Raw genomic sequence first — 20,000 nt, 5'->3', positions numbered from 1 at the left:
TTACGGTCAATACCTGCCCCAAAGACAGTAATGCTTAACTAATGCGAAAACAAAACTAAAGTGAAGGACAACAGAATGTAAATGACCTCATTTTAGGGGGCTCGTCCGGGATGTTGAAAATCACCATGCGCAAGTGAATACGCCGTCTGTTTTCCATTGTCTTTCTGCAAGTATACCTACAATATAAGTATAGCTGTTGACCTTATTCTTGATGTACGTGTAAAGACTTTTTTTGGCTCGAGACTTCTGGTCTCATTCACTTTTATTAGTTTTTAGACGTTAAAAGCAGCTGGTTATGTTGCAAACATTTTCTGTCGGATTTATTCATAGTCATTTCTCTCATAGGCGACTGAATCGGAAGTTTTAAAACAATTGCCATGCAATCACCATGCAAAATAAGGTCAATAACTGCTCAAAGACTGTAATGCTAAGTGTCTGTGATGCTATCTGTCCATTTTTTTTTTTTTTTTGTACAGTAAATATTTTTGGTTTGTTTAACTTATGCAAAATAAAGTGAAAGACAACAGGAATGTAATTGACCTCATTGTCACTTTTTAGGGGGCTCGTCCGGGATGCTGAAAATGCGCCCTCTGTTTTCCGTTGTCTTTCTGCCAGTATACCTACAATATCAGTATAGCTATTGACCTTATTCTTGACGTACGAGTAGGGACTCTTTTTGGCTGAAGACTTCTGGTCATATTTACTTCCATTGATTTTTAGACATCAAAAACAGCTGGTTTTGTCCTAAGCAACAGCTGAAGTGAATAATTTAGAAAAAGCTTAAACAACAGAAAACTGACAATGATCACCTCAGGTACACCTCATGTGCTTTATTCAGTGTTTAATTCTAATAATGTGAGTTTTAATGCCATTTCATGTGACATTTCAGGCCCATAGCCAGCCTATTGCGGTTCTTATTTTCTCAAAAATTTACCTTTTTTTAGTTGTTTGCTTTATTTTTCCATCCAAGATGCTGTAAATCCCAATGTAAATATGACGTACGAGTAGGGAATCTTTTTGACTCGAGACTTCCGGTCTCTTTCATTTACATAGGTTTTTAGACGTTAAGGTCAATACCTGCCCCAAAGACAGTAATGCTTAACTTTTGCGAAAACAAAACTAAAGTGAAGGACAACAGAATGTAAATGACCTCATTTTAGGGGGCTCGTCCGGGATGCTGAAAATCCCAATGCGCAAGTTAATATGCCGTCTGTTTACCATTGTCTTTCTGCCAGTTTACCTACAATATACGTTTAGCTACTGACCTTATTCTTGACGTACGAGTAAAGACTCTTTTTGGCTCGAGACTTCTGGTCTCATTCACTTCCATCATTTTTTACATTTTTGACCTTTTTTAAGTTGTTTGCTTCATTTTCTATTAAATCATGTGGTTTTAGAGACATTTTAAGCACTAATATTTGCTAGATTAGCTTGTAGGATGGTAAGTTATTATTTTTATAAATAATCTAATGAGAATACAATTTTATATAGAAAATGTTGAACAAAGATATGAAAAAAATGCTTCTTTTTTTAAATACAAATTTATTATCATTCATCATTTAAAAAAAAAAAAAGCTATCAGGAGTCTGTTCAAACTTGTTTTAAATTAAAAACTGAAGCCTAAAGGTAAGTGACAAACTGGCCAGCTCATTTCCTCATTCAGAATTTGTCTATTTGAATAATTTTATTTGTCTTAAAGCCTTCGTCTGTTGGATATTTTTACAATGTTACGATGGCATACAGTCAGAAGTTGGACAAATGAGTAGCCAAATTCTGGGCTTTGTCAGTAGGAAGGGTGGGTCTTTCGAAATGCGCTCAATCCGATTCAGTTGACTATGGGGGAAATGACTGGAAATAAAAATATAATAAGAAAATATCAGTTTGCAACATCGAGCAACATAAACTCCTTTTAATATGAAAAATATTCTTTCTATTGCATTCCGTTGCCTTATATAGCACACTGCTTAAATCAGCCTTTAAGCTCGATCATCAGGCACACTGTTGTTGATGTAGTCAATCTGGCAGGCTGCGCTTGCATGTGTTTTGAACCAGGTTTGCAATACCTAGTTCAAGCACTGGGTGTCAAACTTATACACAGCACCTTTAAGATGACATTTACCTAATCTGTAGCCACAGCTGTGTGGATTTGAGAGGTCAATTTAATTTCCCAAGCTCTTAAAAACGAGATGCACAGAGGGTGGATGTTTATTTCGATTCAGGTGCAAAACAGTAATATCACATAAAAGCTTGGCTAATAAAGCAGCGCTTCAATCCAATGAGAAACAAAAGATAATAAAATGGTCACTTCTTGATAAACTGAAGTAAATATCAGCCAGACAAATGTAGTCGAGTGCATTGGCAGAAGCCGCTGTGGTGTTTTTTCCTCTCTAATAAATGAGATATACGCCTCAGAAGACGAAACGTAATGAGCGCAATGTGGTGGCTTTTGGAGGTGTGAGACACTCTTTGGCAGTGCAGACAGATGCTCAAGACAGTTCTGGAGGGAATAATAATAGGATAATAATAACACGGAAGCACTGTGATGACGGCTGAGGGGTTTTAGAAATGACCAAAACAACATTTCAGATGTTTTACAATGTGCAACACTGCAAAAGTGCATTAAAAAAAATCTGTCCACAAAAGATGCACTGTGATGGATGTTAAGGGCACACTGAACCAACAGGTGGCGATGAAAGCCTTTAATGCCGGGTTCACACCAAATATAAATTTACGTAGTTAATTTTAAAAGTAAATGCTGAAAATTATTATGTGCCACATTAAGAATTAACGTAGTACACTGCATACAGGTCAGTGAAATGTAATAAAAGGGGATTACTGTGAACGATGTGTAATTCACGAGTTCACACTTGCAGTCGTTTAAGTATAAGGCGTATTTATCGTGCTGTCCGGGGAGAGGGCTCTGAGCTTGGGGAAACACCCCAACTCGAGTTATTCCCCTTAACAGGAAACAAAGAGGAGTTGGGATTCGAGCGAAGTTTCTAGCCGAGCCCCAGAACGCTCCCCACGGGAATGTAATGCTTAAGAGGTGAGTTGTCGGGGTGGTGGAGGGATGCTAAAGTCGTGAGATGATGCAGGTAAGACAGCTTTGGTATATAAAGGGGTTTGTTCAGGAACTGATTTGATATTAGAATAATTGTCAATGACGTATTCGATACTGAGACTTCTGCACATGCTCCTCCCGATATTTGTTTACAAAACATCACTAAGTGACGTTTTTGGCATAAACATGTGGAATTTGCCTCAATCACACGTGTTTTCTGTTGTCCAATCAGAAATTAGAAAACGGCACAGACAATAAGGTCATAAGGCAAAAACTTTAGTTGTGGTATTTACCTCATTGTCTTCTGGGAAAATCCTCAGAAGTTTTCAGAAAGTTTTGCTTTCGCTGATACTGCGTTATTGGGGACTGCGGTTTTTGAAAATACCCATGTGCCACACGCAAAAGGCCTAACTGTTATGATCACCAGCAATCAAGCAGCTGCAGATCCCTGAGAAACATGCAGTTCACTGGAGAACTGCAAATCCACCACATTATGGACTCCAACTCCACTCATGCATCCGCTCACACACACCTGTTCCAAGTCCCGGTGATGAGCACACACACAGCCGGAGGATCGTTACGAACTGATTACATGGACTTTAAATACAGCGCACACACACACACACACTTCATGGCTGAGTCTCGTTTATCTGTCTAGTTAACATTACGACGTGCTTTCCTTGCCTTGTCCTGCCGTGTTTTTGACCCTAGCCTTGTTAGTTTGTTTGTTTACGTTGCCTGCTGCCTGCCTTTTGACCATCTGCCTGTATTATCGGCCATTACTCTGGATTTCCTGCATACATGTGTTTAACCACTGTTATACAATGACTTGCCTAATTACCCTAACTTTATTCTAATTAACTAAGTTAAGCCTTTAAATATTCATTTAAGCTGTATAGGAGTGTCTGGAAAAATATCTAGTCAAATATTATGTGCTGTAATCATGGCAAAAATAAAAGAAATCAGTTATTAAAACTATTATATTTAGAAATGTGTTTCTCTCCATTAAACAGAAATTGGGGTGGGAAATATACATGAGGTCTAATAATTCTGACTTCAACAGCTTACTGAAACCTGGATCGGTTTCTGGTCATGGTTGTGCGAGTTTGTGTGTCGCTCGGGTCCGGCTGCTGTCACGTCAAACACTGCGACGTCAGCATGGTGTGAGCGCAGGGTAACCAACAAAACAGGGAGAATGAGGGCTGCGGGGTAGAAGAGGAACTCCATAATGCTCCATTAAAGAGCGTGAATCCCATTCCAGCCTCTCCAGATAGCACCGGCTCTTTTGGTTTATTCCGATTGGTATGCCTGAGGTTGACTAGCGGATCAAGGACAACACCGGCTCTCCCATCCCAATTGCAAGACGTTTCTTAAACCATCCCACATGAAAAGAATTGACAAATGCAGGGTTTTATTATACAGTTGAAGTCAGAATTGTACAATTTCCCCCCAAAGATTTTCTTCAATTAATTCCTAAACATAATAGTTTGAATAACTCATCTCTAATAACTGATTTATTTTATCTTTGCCATGATGACAGTAAATAATATTTGACTAGATATTCTTCAAGACACTAGTATTCAGCTTAAAGTAACATTTAAAGGCTTCACTAGGTTAATTAGGGGTGAAGTTAGGGTATTTAGGCAAGTCATTGTATAACCGTAGTTTGTTCTGTAGACTATCCAAAACAAATCTCACTTAAGGGGGCTAATTATATTGACCTTAAAAGACTTTAAAACAATTAAAACTGCTTTTATTGTAGTCGAAATAAAACAAATAAGACTTTCTCCAGAAGAAAAAATGTTCTAGGAAATACTGTGAAAAATCCCTTGCTCTGCTAAACATCATTTGGGAAAAATTTGAGTTTCACAGGAGGGCGTATAATTCTGGCTTCATCTTTCCACAATCTCAAATCCTGCTGTACAACTTACATTTACATTTACATTTAGTCATTTAGCAGACGCTTTTATCCAAAGCGACTTACAAATGAGGACAAGGAAGCAATTTACACAACTAAGAGCAACAATGAATAAGTACTAAAGGCAAGTTTCAGGTCTGTAAAGTCTAAGAAGGGAAGTGTTAGTAGTTTTTTTTTTTTTTTTTTTTTTTTTTTTTTTTTGTACAATTAGTGTGATATTCAAAGAGGCAATTGCAGATTAGGAAGTGAAGTGGAGCTTCAGATTTCCAGCAGGGCTGGTGAAAGCTTCGCACAAGTTATGATACTTCACAACTTCAGTTATAATTATCACCTCTGTTCTAATACGACCCAACAGACTCACACCTACTGATGGTGGATCAGTGTTTCATTTGCGGCATCAGAAAAAAAAAAAAAAACTGATTTTACCACAAATGCCTGATTTTACCTTTAGCAACATCAAATATTGGCCCAGTGGTTAGCACTAAGGGTGTCACGATTTTAAATCGATCGGAATTTATGCTCAATTTCAATTATCGAATCAGAAAATAGAATCGTCGATGCTGCCACGCCCCCATGTCACGTCAGCTTGGCTTGCCAAGCGGGAAAAAAACACGCTTGTTGAAGTGCTTGTTAAACTGCAGACGCAGGAGACCTGTCGACAGAGCTTAAACCCTCTCCTCTTTCAATGAAGTCGCCGGTGTGGAAGCATTTTGGAATTCCAGTGAGTTATGTTGACAACGTTCGTGTTGTCGACAAAAAAACACAGTTTTGCAAGCTCTGCTATGTACGTATAGACAACACCGGCATCGTGATCCTCCACCCCGTTGCAAATCCGCTCAGGAAAAGTACACACTTAGGCCGTGTTTACACTAATATGTCTTTGTTTTTAAATGGCATTTTAAAACGACAACGATTTGACATCCACAGTGGCGTGTAGCATTTCTGAGCAGCGCTCCTTCCATCCTCACTACCGCTGAAAATGCACATCACGTGACCACACAGACAGACGCACACACAGCTATGCGCTCGAGACTGCAAAATAACGGTAGGCTACAAATAATTAATTCGTTATCAATTAATTAATTATCCATAATCGAAAATCGAATCGAACCGTGACTTTAGAATCGAAAATGTAATTGAATTGAGGATTTGGAGGATCATGACACCCTTAGTTAGCACTGTCGCCTCATAGCAAGAAGGTTGCTGGTTCAAAACACCATGTGCAAATGGTGTACTGGAGACAGAACCCGTCCGACTAGTTGACCGGCTTGACCATTTGTTAGGCAGTAGACACAGCTGTACTGTGAAACAATTTGCATTACTTTGGAGACCGCCAGGGCTCAGGAAACCGAGAGATTTTGAGGTCTGTCACACCCTAAAAACCAAAGAATATAACTTTTCAGCTATATATAGATTAAGGGTGTCACGATCCTCCAAATCCTCGATTCGATTACATTTTCGATTCTAAAGCCACGATTCGATTTTCGATTATGAATAATTAATTAATTAATGACCAATTAATTATTTGTAGCCTACCGTTTAAACTACCTGACCTGCATGTTCTTTGTTTTACCCATAAACAAATCATACAGTAAATGAATAAAGGCAAGATGCACACATAATCACTTTTTCTGCGGGACTCGTGAATAGGCAGTGATCTGTGTCGTTATAATGGCGTCGGTAAAAAAGACGCACAACCAACAGGAACCAGCCAACAGTATCTGAGGTGTTCGCTAAAATGACTAAGTACAAGTGAGTGAAAGATTGAAGCAGTCCTCTGACTGCCTGGACCTGCTGTCTCGAGCTCATATGGCTGTGTGTGCGTCTGTGTCTGTGTGGTCACGTGATGTGCATTTTCAGAGGTAGAGAGGAAGGAGGGCTGCTCAGAAATGCTACACGCCACTGTGGATGTCAAATCGTTGTCGTTCTAAAATGCCATTTAAAAACAAAGACAGTGTAAACGGGGCCTGAGTGTGTACTTTTCGCGAGCGGATTTGCAACGGGGGCGGGCGGAGGATCGCGATGCCGGTGTTGTCTATTGGACGAACTGTACGTAATACGTACATAGCAGAACTTGCAAAACTGTGTTTTTTTTGTCGACAACACGAACGTTGTCAACATAACTCACTGGAAATCCAAAATACTTCCACACCGGCGACTTCATTGAAAGAGGAGAGGGTTTAAGCTCTGTCGACGGGTCTCCTGCGTCTGCGGTTTAACAAGCACTTCAACAAGCGTGTTTTTTTCCCGCTTGGCAAGCCAAGCTGACGTGACATGGGGGCGTGGCAGCATCGACGATTCTATTTTTGATTCGATAATCGAAATTGAGCATAAATTTAGATCGATTTCGATTAAAAATCGAAATCGTGACACCCCTAATATAGATTATTGCTAATTTGGAACTATATTATATAAATGTATATTCCCACAAGCGCATGTGTTTGGACTGTGAGGGAAACCGAGGCACCCGGAGGAAACCAACGGCAACATGGGAAGAACATGCAAACTCTACACAGAAATGCCAACTGGCCCAGCTGAAACTCGAACCAGCGACCTTCTTGCTGTGAGACCCCATAATGCATTTTAAAACCATAAATCAATGAAAATTAAATACATAAAACCTGAATCACGAAATACGCTAGGCAGTCAGCTCACGGATATACATTGTATTTGATCAGACTGTATATGTTGCGTATTTATTACAAGCTCCGGTAGTCGTTTTACTTTAAATCTGTGCTGGGAAACATTACAGCTGTGCGGCGTATATAATGAGCCTGCGGAGATCATCATAAATCAATCAAAACTCATTTGCTTATTACGGCGAATTCGCGTCTGCAAATCCGCTGACCGCTCAGGTTAAGAGGCTTTGCACCTGTCACTTGCGTAATGCCATTAAATCACGAGCTACAATTAAATGCAATTACAGATAATAACAGTGAGCCCATGTCAAAGCTAACGGATTGGAGGTTTTTTGGGGAGGTGGGGGGGGGGTTAAGGGACGACTTTTTTTTTTTTTCTCCCGAATGTGCAGCTGTTGGCTAAAGTGGCCGGTGCACTCAGCCTCGCTACGCTGATCATCATAACAGCATCATTATCAACTCGGCTTAACAGCCTCTCAGCCAGGCCAGGGGCAGCCTTTACTGCGCACAGATTAAACCCAGAGCAAGCGCAGGCCTGTAATTGCATTCCGGTGTGCGTTTTAAGGAATTATGAGGGAGAATTAGCCATCGGCAAAGTGCAGAACAAAAAGAAAATAGACCTTGGGTAGTGGAGCTGTGCAACGTGACAATCAATATATAGTTGAGGGCACAATTATTAGCCCTCCTGTTCAGTTTGAATTCTTTAATATTTTCCCCCAATTTCCATTGAATGGCTAAAAGACACTTCTAAACATAATAGGTGAAGTTTCCCAAACTAATTTCGAGAGGAGCACGTGATAGAATTGACTACAGCTGATCCGTATCACTAATCACTAACTAGCCAATCGGATCACTCTAAATTTAATATAAATATCCAGCCTAAACTCCATTCCTCATCTTCGTTTTTGGAAAACCCCCCCATCCTTCCCTTCTCCCTCCTCCTCAGTTCGGGCGTCACGGCGGCTCAGTGGCTAGCACTGTTGCCTCACAGCAAGGAGGTCATTGGTTCAACACTAGCTGAGCCAACCGATACTCTCTGTGCGGAGTTTGCATGTTCTCCCCGTGTTCGCGTGGGTTTTCTCCGGGTACTCCGGTTTCCTCCCACACCCAAAAAAAACCATGCAAAGTTAAAGTCACAAGCACATACTACAAATTAGTGCCAATAGTGATTTATTTTGGGAGCTATCGAGAACTACCTGATCTCATATCCCTCCTAATGCTTATTGACCAGGCGGGAGCCTTGGGCTCATCTATCACCGAGCTCAGGGTTCTCTCCCGGGACAGCATGCCAAACTAGCTTAAATAGTCAAGCACTATCTAAGTGTGAACTCTTGAATTTTAATAACTCATTTGTGATCTCTGATTTCTTTTATCTTTGCCATGATGAGCACATAATATTTGACTAGATATTCTTCAAGATATTAGGATACTAGTCACTATATGTGACATTTAAAAGCCCCTTTCACACAGTGATACCATTAAATATACGAATAATGTGCGGAACGACTTTACCGGTAAATTCAAAAAAGAGCTCACTCTGTGGCGACCCCAGATTAATAAAGGGACTGAGCTAAAAAGTGAATGAATAGGATTGAATAGGAATGATTAGGATTGGTAGAGCTACGCATCGATGAATTTGCTCTTCAGTGTTTGAACTCTCAGTAATGATTAAATCACACTGAACAGAGCTAAACTGAACTGAACTGAACTTAAACACTAAAACCTGAACCACACTGTTCCAGTTACTGAACCACACTGTTCCAGTTACTATGACCATTTATGTGAAGCTGCTTTGACACAATCTACATTGTAAAAGCGCTATACAAATAAAGCTGAATTGAATTGAATTGAATTGAATGAATGCAGTGAAAAATTCCTGTTAAACATCATTTGGATTGTAGACTTCAACTGTATATTGACCGCTATCCAAAAGCAGCTGAGGAGACAATAGCCACCTAATTGTGTGTTAGGGATTGCTACATTCACATCTCCAGAGTCTTTTTTAAAGCAATGCATGCTGGCTAGTCATGTCTAAGGACTCTTGGCGTGGATGCGCATGGGCTACCGCCTGATTCCCGTCGTATTTCACCAGCGCAACTGACCCTGAACCAATTTGAGTGTTGGAAGAGTGCATCTGCAAGGCAAATGCTATTTCTAGCCATTCTCCATTACTATTAGCCGAGGAGGACATCTCTACATTTGAAGTGCTTGCGGTGTGAGCTTCTCTTAGCGGATGATTCCAGGTCAGTTGTTGCGTCCCGGTGACAATATAGACACTCTCTCCATTTGCATCGACGTGCCCGCAGTCATTACCGGCGTATATAAGCAGCGGCAGCACCATGACTCTGGTATTATTGCTACTCCTGTTTCACTGACTCTATAATGGAATTTGCTCTGCTTTGACATTTCTATCAGTGACTCTGTTCCCCGCTCTCGCCCACCACCAGTCCCCAGCACTTGCCGGCTTTAATTAAGCTCAAATCAAATTACTCATCTTGTGTTTAAGGCTTAATTTGTGTGTTTTGCAGAAATCCTATTCGGGTGTCACGGCATGGATAATCTGGCCATGGATCACATGTACAGCAAACTCTGCGTAGCTGTGTGTGGATCTTTTCCTCCCTCAAGTGGGAACTTTTTAACGTCCAATCTCTGCTGGTTAATAACGCCCTATTCACACGGGGATTCAGCGTCAACGCTTGATTGAAGATGTGTCTGAAGTTGGGGCTAAAGCAATCGTCATAGCAGCGTCAGCCAATGAAATTCAGTCAGCAATAGGCCACGTTCTAGCTGGTGTAGTTGCATACAGTGATCTGATTGGCTGACGCTTCGTATCCACAATGCAGTTCGGCAACGCTTGACGCCACCCATTCAAAGTGAATGGTAAGCGTTGACGCTGACCGATAGGCAGCCATGATACTTTAAATGAATACTTGAACATGGAAATGAAAGGTCCCTACATTCAAAATGCTGGTTTAATTTTTTATTCCTGTCAAGACCTGTTTTTAATACTTGGTGAAATACTTGGGTTGTGAAGAGTCTGTGTCAAGGCTATTTTAGTAACGAAAATTAGGACTGTGTGTCCGAAAAAAAAAATGTGTTATCGGAAATGTAATAAATAATTAAAAATAAATGAAAAGATAAAATGAAATGAAACTAGCATCAGTCGCTGAAAAACTCATTGAAATAAAGTAAGTACAATGTTAAAGTGAGTACAATTTTATGTACAATGTATATACTGTAAATGTTATTTTTCTTAAAACTCTACTATTTTTTATATTTTTTATATTAATGTTAAGCACCTTGGGTCTGAAAGTAACGCAATTTCGATTCTCTATATGTCTTGTACATGTGGCTGAATTGACAATAAAGCTGACTTTGACTTTGGTAAGTAGCCAAAATAAATAATTATTTATTCATGTCTCATCATGTTCTGGAGACAGAAACCGCCTGACCAGTTGATCGAAAAGAGAAAACAATAGACACAACCATGCTGTTAAACTGATAATTTGCATTACTTTGTAGACAGACAGGGTTCAGGAAAACCAAGACATAATAAGGTCCGTCACACCCTAAAAACAACTTTTCAGTTATATATATATATATATATATATATATATATATATATATATATATATATATATATATATATATATATATATATATATATATGATATAGATGATATATATTTATATTTCCACAGTGTCAAATCTTGCTTTTTCTGTTCAGGTGATCTCATATAGCCTCTATAATATTCAGGTCTGGACCCTGTGGAGACCATTTCATGACTGCCTGACTGTTTTCTTTCTCTAAACAGGATTTCACTGCAATTAGCCGATCATTATCATGATGAAAATGAAACCGATTCCCACTTAAGTCCTTTTCAGAAGGAATGGCGTAATGGATTAAAACCTATCTGTACTTTTCAACATTCACAGTTACATCAATTCAGACAATATTGCTGAAAACTGCTAGAATAATATTGCTAACACTGGTAGAAATGCAGCTCAAACCACAACAAATAGCCACTCTCCAACATTGTCTTTCAGATGTCTGAATTAAAACTCTAAACCAGGGGTGGCCAATCCTGTTCCTGGAGATCTACCTTCCTGCAGATTTCATTTGCAACCCTTATCAAACACACCTGTCTGTAATTATCAAGTGGATTTCAGGTCCTAATTAATTGGTTCAGGTGGGTTTGATCAGGGTAGGAGCTAAACTGTACAGGAAGGTAGGTCTCCAGGAACAGGATTGAGCTCCCCTGCTCTAAACTAACTACCCAACAAGCCATACATCAACTGAAAGATAATTTATTCACCCTGTACGAAAATCTCAATTAAAAAAAATTGACAAACCAATTTACACGTAAGGCTGTTTTTGTGGTAAAGGCTCACATATATCCAGTATACCATCAGTAAAACATGGTATAGTTCACAGTAAAGTTTTGCACAGTACTGTATATTACACCAGGTAAAAAAAAAACGAGTTTTTACTTCCATCCTATCCCTCGTTGTCTTTCCAGCAGATCCCATGAAGAGCGTGAAGGCTGGTGTTGGCCTACAACAGCAGGCAGCAGCCATGCTGGATTGTGTTGATTAGCGAGAGGGGCGTATTGTCAAAATCCATTGTGTGTTTGTATGTCACCTGTCTCTTTGCATCTACTCGGTGCCATAAACAACTATGGAGGAACCGGGGGTGAAATACCACAAGTGCTTGCCCGGATTAAACGGCTCTGTCACTAGTGGTGTAAACTTGGATGCGTAGGACTCGAGTGCTATGCGTGACAGTGCAAGTAACAGTTCAGCATGCTCTCTGTTATGCTAATGATTGGGTATTCTACCAGCAAGTCCCCTTGAGGGTCCCTAAAGTAAAACAGGCCCTTGCAAAACTAGGCTTGGCTGCTTGCCGGGAATTGCTCAGTTTTCCGAATCTGTCCTTTGCATTTAAACCATCAAAGTTCTCACAGACTCAGTGAGCAGTGAAAACAAGTATGAACTCATGTTGGGGGAGACTCGGGGTGCAGTTAACCCTTTGTAAAGCCTTGTCTTCTTATTGTCTGAGAAGTTTTCAGTATCATTCACAGCCCTTGCCTATCAACTTGTGTACTCTCTAGGAAAAGAGTGAGTGATATCTGGTAAAATGACATACTTACTTCAGACAGAAGCAGATATAAAGGTCTACAATGTGCATGCAATGTACCCAAGGTAGAAGATTGAAGCTATTGCCTACAAATAAGGTCATGGAAGCTTATATACTTAAAATGTTACATATTGATTCCCTAACAGAGGGGTGCTCAACCCTGTTCCTGGAGATCTACCTTTCTGCAGAGTTTAGCTTCAACCTTGATCAAACACAACTAAATCAATTAAGTACAGTAAACTCTGCAGGAAGGAACAGGGCTGGGCACCACTGCCCTAACACAACATTCACACAAACAAAAGCATGCATCGATGAAATTGTAAGAGACAGTAAAGATTCATTCTTTGTTTATCTTGGTCTCCAGACTATGTGCAGTTTAAGTTAGCTCATCTTACCTGTCATCTTCAGAGCCCTCAGGTAGTTCACTGGTTATTTTTCCATGTCACAAGTCACATCTCTATACACTAAAGTTATGTGGATTGTGTCTGTCCAATAACAGAAAAGATTGATCAGTCTTGAGTCCTTTTCGAGTTTTATTCAGCAGTATTTCATACACATCATACACATTGGAAGTGGTGTTAGTGAGGCCAGCAGGGGGAGCTCAACCTGTGGTCTGTGAGTCCTAACGCCCCAGTAAAAGTGAAGGGGACACTACACTGTCAGTGGGCGCTGTCTTTCGGATGAGACGTTAAACCGAGGTCCTGACTCTCTGTGGTCATTAAAAATCCCATGGCACTTCTCGTGAAAGAGCAGGGGTGTAACCCCGGTGTCCTGGCCAAAGTCCCTCTATCGACCCTTACGATCATGGCCTCCCAATCATCCCCATCCACTGTATTGGCTCTATCACTGTCTCTCCACTCCACCAATAGCTGGTGTGTGGTGAGCGCACTGGCGCCATTGTCCTGTGGCTGCCGTCGCATCATCCAAGTGGAGCTGCACACTGGTGGTGGTGTGGAGAGACCCCCCTCATGACTGTGAAGCGCTTTGGGTGTATGGCCATACACAATAAATGCGCTATATAAATACACATTACATTACATTACATCTCTAGGTTTTGTGAAAGGATGAAACTGCATATAGCCCAACATTTATGGGTGCCTGCTGTCTTTGTTGAGTCCCATACTACAGGAGTTTCCAATTATTGTCCTCTGGACCCCCCACCTTGCAAATTTTGAATGTTTCTCTTATTTGACACACACAGATCAGTTCATGGATCTCTCTGTTAGCAAGCTGATTATCAGGTGTGTTAAGTAAGAAAGACATACAGAATGTTCAGGGCTGGAGGTCTCGAGGACTGGAATTGGGAACCACTGTCGTACTAGCAATTTTTCCTCTTGTTAATCACCTTTGTTACTCTACTCCGCCATGTTATTCTGATGGTTTTGGTTGTTGGACAAAAAAGCAAAAAAGAAGACAGTGACCGGGGCGCAATATTGACATCATGATTGGCCAGATCGCCTGTCAATCAAACTGTTGTTAAAGGGTAAATTGGGTATTAAAAATAAGAACTTCTGCTGGAATCAAGCCTACAACCTTTGCAAGACAAATCCAAGTTGGTTCTTCCAGAAACTTGTTAATCCCCAATGTTACTCTACTTTGCCTTGTTATTCAGGCTGAATCCAGAGCACATAATCCTGGCATTATGATTGGCCAGATCACCTACTGTATCAATCAAGCTGCTGATGAAGGGTCAATTGGGGGTTGAAAATACAGTAAATACTTCTGCCAGTACCAGAAAGTAAACCAACAACCTTTGCAATACAAATCTAAGTGGGTTCTTCCAGAAACTTGTTAATCCCCAATGTTACTCTACTCTACCTGAATATTCAGACTGTTTTGATTTTTAGACAAAATGGCAGACAGTGATTTGGGGCACACAATATTGGTATTATAAATTGGCCAGATCGTCTTTCAATCAAGCTGCTGATGAAGGGTCAATTGGGTGTTGAAAATTACTTCTTCTAGGACTGGGAATCAAACCAACAACCTTTGCAGTACAAATCAAAGTTGGTTCTTTCAGAAACTTTCCAATCCTCAAAGTTACTCTACTCTGCCTGGTTATTCGGACTGTATTGTTTGTCGGACGAAATGGCAGACAGTGATCCAAGGCAGACAATATTGGCATTATTATTGGCCAGATCGTCTGTCAATCAAACTGCTGATGGAGGGTCAATTGTGGGTTGAAGATAATCATTTCTATCAGTACTAAAAGTAAACCAACAACCTTTGGAATACAAATCCAAGTTGGTTCTTTCAGAAACTTGCTTGGTTTGAAGTTTCTAGTTGGTTATTGCCATCTTAACATCCACCTCTTACATCTAAACTGTTCTTCCCTACAGAGGACCTACTTCCTCCTGGCTTCCCTAACATTGACATGGGCCCACAACTGAAGGTGGTGGAGCGAACGCGTACTGCTACCATGCTCTGCGCCGCCAGTGGAAACCCTGACCCAGAAATCACCTGGTTCAAAGACTTCCTTCCCATCGACCCCAACACAAGTAACGGCCGAATAAAACAACTCCGATCAGGTAAGACAAACCAATGCAGCTTCCATTTTACTGCTAACATTCTTCTCTTAGTTTTTTGTTGTAGGATTCAGAATCATTCCAGTAGGCCTGCTTCTCAAACAACAGAGTTAGCATTGAGTTAAAATTTGCCAGGGAAGCCGAAATGAAGAGATCATTACTTTATTGAACAGTGTCAGAGGAGGTTAGTCCAGATTATGTAGAAAGTTTCATAGTTTCAGAGTCAAAACACTCAATCAGATGCCAAAAGTGAACATTAAATTATAGTACTATCAGGGTTCCCACGAGTCATGGAATTTCTGGAATGTCATGGAATTTTAAAAGTCCTATTCCAGACATTGGAAAGCAGGGATTTTTACATTAACGTTTTTCTTTAGCGTTTTTTTTTTTTTATGTCCTGTTGTTTCACATTTTGCCAATTGTAATGGTTTCGCTTTTTTCATTGCCATGTTATTCCTTTACCAACTTGTCAACCGGCAGTCACACTTAATGGATAGTTCACCCAATAATGAACATTCCCCTACTGAACCAACAGCTTAAACCAGCCTAGGCTTAAACCAGGCTTGGTTTTTGAGTGGTTTTGGCCATTTCCAGGCTGGTTTCCAGCCATTTCCAGCCTGGTCTTAGCTGGTCAGGCTGGGAGATGACCAGCTAAAACCAGCTTGACCAGCCTAGCCAGGCTGGGAGCTCAGCCAAAACCAGCTATGTCCAGCTTAAGCTGGTCAAGCTGGTCTTACCTGAATTTCGTTGGTCATTTTCAGGCCTGACCAGCTAAGACCAGGCTGAAAATGCCTGGAAACGAGCCTGGAAATGGCCAAAACCCATCTAAAACCAGGCTGGTCAACCAGCCAACCAGCCTAGGCTGGCTTAAGCTGGATTTTTCAGCAGGGTCTGTGGCTGCTTCCTGTTTGCTCGGTTCTCAGCACAACAACTGTTTTTTTTTTTTTTTTTTTTTTTTTTTTTTATAGGTCATGAAAACTCAGCGTTATATATCAGGGAGAACTCTTGGTTTTGAAGTGGGAACCCTGTAATGCATAGGTCTCAAACTCGATTCCTGGATGGCCGCAGCTCTGCACAGTTTTGACCCATACCTAATCAAACACAGCTAATCCAACTAATCAAGGTGTTCAAGACTACTAGACAATTAAGCAGATGGGAGTTGGAGGTGGCTGGAGCTAAATTGTGCAGAGCTGTGGCCCTCCAGGAATTGAGTTTAAGACCATTGCTGTAATAGATGCTCTCAGAGTGTTGCAAGTGGCCTGTTGAATGATCTGAAAAATAATGGTTAGCATTATTATAACTCAACAGGTTATAACAGGTTATAGTGCATTAATCCATTTATACTACAGATAAATCCACCATTCAGATGTTATAGTCCAGACATTTGTCAGGTTTTTGTCCTTAATTGTGCTGTTTTTGTTGTAGGGTTCAGTATCATTGCAGGCGCTCTTCTAAAACAACCACCCACAGAGTTAGCATTACAAGTTAAAGTTTGCTAGTGGAGCCGGAATGGAGAGATAATGACTTTTAATGAACAGTGTCAGAAGAGCTTAGTCCAGATTTTGCGGAAAGCGTATGATTAATGTCTGGTTTAGACTAATGAAACTTTATTGAAAGACCCAGTAAAACAGAGTCTAATTATGTATCTCATTAAGTCGAGCGCTCCAGTCGCCCCAAGGCCACCGTTGTGGGTCAGTGATTTGTCAGCGACGGGGAGAAAAGAAAAAATCTATTTGATTCAGAGCTGTTGACGTAAATCGGTATGGGCAGCGGATACTCTGCTAGCAACCTCTGACCTGATCTGGCTTACCCAGCAGTTCCCCTATTCAGGATCCATCACGGGGCATTTTTCTGAAGTTTTCAGATTCGAGGAAAGTGGTTTAGTGGCGAGCGGCTACATCTGCTCTCGCTTATGCTAGGCTTGAGTGCTTTTGTTTTTGCCCCGTGTTAATGGACGACGCTAAGGGGGGATCAGAGGTACAGGAACACCTTTGACTTGTCGAGGACAAGGAGAACTAAATAGCATCCTTTTAGCAAGTCACTCGCCACAAGGTTAGCTCTGATAGCTTATTTAGCAAGCTAATTTCTCCGGCCTGCTGACAGACATGCAGATTAATCTGACAAATTAGAGGGGTTTTTGGAAGCTAATGCTAAAAACATTTAGCATTTACAATAAGGATGTATTAGCTAGTGCCAACAAGCATTGATTAGATGTTAATAATCCATTAGTAAATGTTGAACTATGAGTTCAGGTATTGTTCGTTATTAATTAATGCTAGTAAATATGTTAACTAATAAAACTTTATTTTAAAGTGTGATCGATTAATCGCCCTGCTGAAAAATCCAGCTTAAACCAGCCTAGGCTGGTTGGCTGGTTTTAGCTGGTTGACCAGGCTGGTTTTAGAGGGGTTTTGGCAATTTCCAGCCATTTCCAGCCTGGTCTTAGCTGGTCAGGCTGGAAAATGACCAGCTAAATCCAGCTAAACCAGTATTGACCAACCTGGTTTAAGCTGGACATAGCTGGTTTGGGCTGGGCTTCCAGCTAAGACCAGGCTGGAAATGGCTGGTAACCAGCCTGGAAATGGCCAAAACCCCTCTAAAACCAGCCTGGTTGACCAGCTTAAACCAGCCAACCAGCCTAGGCTGGTTTAAGCAGTTTTTTTTTTAGTTGGGTCTGACATAATTGTGGGGACTTTTTGAAAGTGTGTATTGCTATGAACATTTAGCATACCTGTCCTGCCTCTGAATGTTTGTTTCTGTCATTTTGTCACTGTGTGTGTGTGTGTGTGTGTGTGTGTGTGTGTGTGTGTGTGTGTGTGTGTGTGTGTGTGTGTGTGTGTGTGTGTGTGTGTGTGTGTGTGTGTGTGTGTGTGTGAATGCGTCATACATGTTGTTTATCTCTTGTTCGTCTCTGTCTCTGCATTTCCGCATTCACATGCACAACATTGACTAACCCACGATAATTAATATACTAGCGGAGTACTGCTAATTAGAGCGACTAAATTCCGTATGCACAGCATACAGCATTTACAAATGAGCTATAATCACAGTCTTAATTCAATTTGTGCATTAGTGAGTTATCTGAATGCTTTTAGCAGTATTTATTTGGTGCGTCTAGTTGGTAATTAAGTGCGCCAACTTTTTTTCTAAATCTATAAAGATGCTAATGAATTTGCATGAATTGTTTTACCAAAAAAGTAATCAGTTTAGTTTGTATTAGTTTGCACCATAACTCTAATTCCAATTATAAATATGACATTTGTATTAATTAATATCATAAAACAAGAATTTGTGAAAAAAAACCTTGAGTTTTTTTTTGCAAGTAATAAGCCTAATAACTCTAAATGTGGTTAATAAACATGTCTAAAATCTGTCTGGGAGCACTTTACTTTAAGGGGATGTTCATAAGACACCTTTATAATCATGACATGACATTTCATGAATGTGAAGTAGACTTAACATGTCATGAAGTGTCATTTACTCGGTTATGTCATTTTAAATGCATATATGACATTGTTTAAGATGTCTTTATGACAACTTGGCATTAGAAAAACCACATTGCTTGTCATAAATCTGTCATAAACATGATTATGTGGCCATTTATTGTGTGTCATGAATTTTTTCTGATCACTTTTTGGACAAAATGAATGAATCGCCTATTGACTATCATGTTTATGACAGATTTATAACAAGCTGCCTCGTCTTTGTAATGCCAAGTTGCCGTAAAGTCAATTTATGATGTATTTGTTTATATCAAGTTCTCTTATCTCAAGTTATATAAGTAATCTTAAACAGTGTCATCCCTGCATTTAAAATGGCATATCTGAGCAATTGAAAATGAACAGTTGTCATGAGTGTGCATAAAATCTCATGTGTAACATCATGATTATAAAGGTGTGATGACAGTCTTATGAACACCCCCCTTCAAGTAAACTTATTTTAATCTATGTTAAGGTCCAACTAACCATGTAACATGGAGCAATTGATTTCAGGCTGTGCGCAAGATAGTAAGACTTTAAATAACTCTAAATGTGGTTAATAAATATGTCTAAAATCTGTCTGGAAGCACTTTACTTGAAGGGGGTGTTCATAAGACTGTCATGACACCTTTATGATCATGACGTGACACATTTTATGAATGTGAAGTAGACTTAACCTGTCATGAAGTGTCATTCACTCAGTTATGTCATATTAAATGCAAATATGACGTTGTTTAAGATGTCTTTGTTATGAAAACTTTACCAAGACAACATAACTTGTCATAAATCCGTCATAAACATGATTGTTATGTGGCTAGTATTTAATGACACATTCAATTTGTACCACTGTGGTCAAGGAAAATATTCATTATGCTGTTATAAATTTCTGCATACTTTTAATGGCCTCTTGACAGTCATGTTTATGACAGTTTTATGACAAGCTATGTCATATGTTAAATGCAAAAATGTCGTTGTTTACATTGTCTTTATGACAACTTGACTTTACCAAGACAATATAACTTGTCATAAATCTGTCATAAACATGATTGTGATGTGACCATTTATTATTGTGTCATGAATATTTTTCGTTCACTTTTTTAGTGGAGCAAAGCAAATAAAAATGAAAATACTCATGTCAATAAAATTATTTTATATGTGTGTCATTATTAGTTAATGACACTTTACATTATTATTATTATTATTATTATTATTATTAATATATTATTATTAATATATTATTA

General features: G+C 39.8%; 1 protein-coding gene across 50 annotated transcripts in view; it reads left to right on the top strand.

The window, feature by feature from the left end:
- ptprsa (protein tyrosine phosphatase receptor type Sa) overlaps positions 1 to 20,000 on the top strand; it is a 387,632-nt gene that overhangs the window by 231,476 nt on the left and 136,156 nt on the right. For all 50 annotated transcript variants that reach the window (XM_073937020.1, XM_073937015.1, XM_073937017.1 and 47 more), the window contains one exon: positions 15,095 to 15,283. In XM_073937020.1, coding sequence (XP_073793121.1) covers positions 15,095 to 15,283 — 189 coding nt within the window. The remainder of the gene's footprint in view (positions 1 to 15,094; positions 15,284 to 20,000) is intronic.

This window comes from Danio rerio, chromosome 22 (genome assembly GCF_049306965.1).
Source record: "Danio rerio strain Tuebingen ecotype United States chromosome 22, GRCz12tu, whole genome shotgun sequence".
NCBI classification, from domain to species: Eukaryota; Metazoa; Chordata; class Actinopteri; order Cypriniformes; family Danionidae; genus Danio; species Danio rerio.
This window is presented reverse-complemented; position numbering and strand designations above follow the sequence as displayed.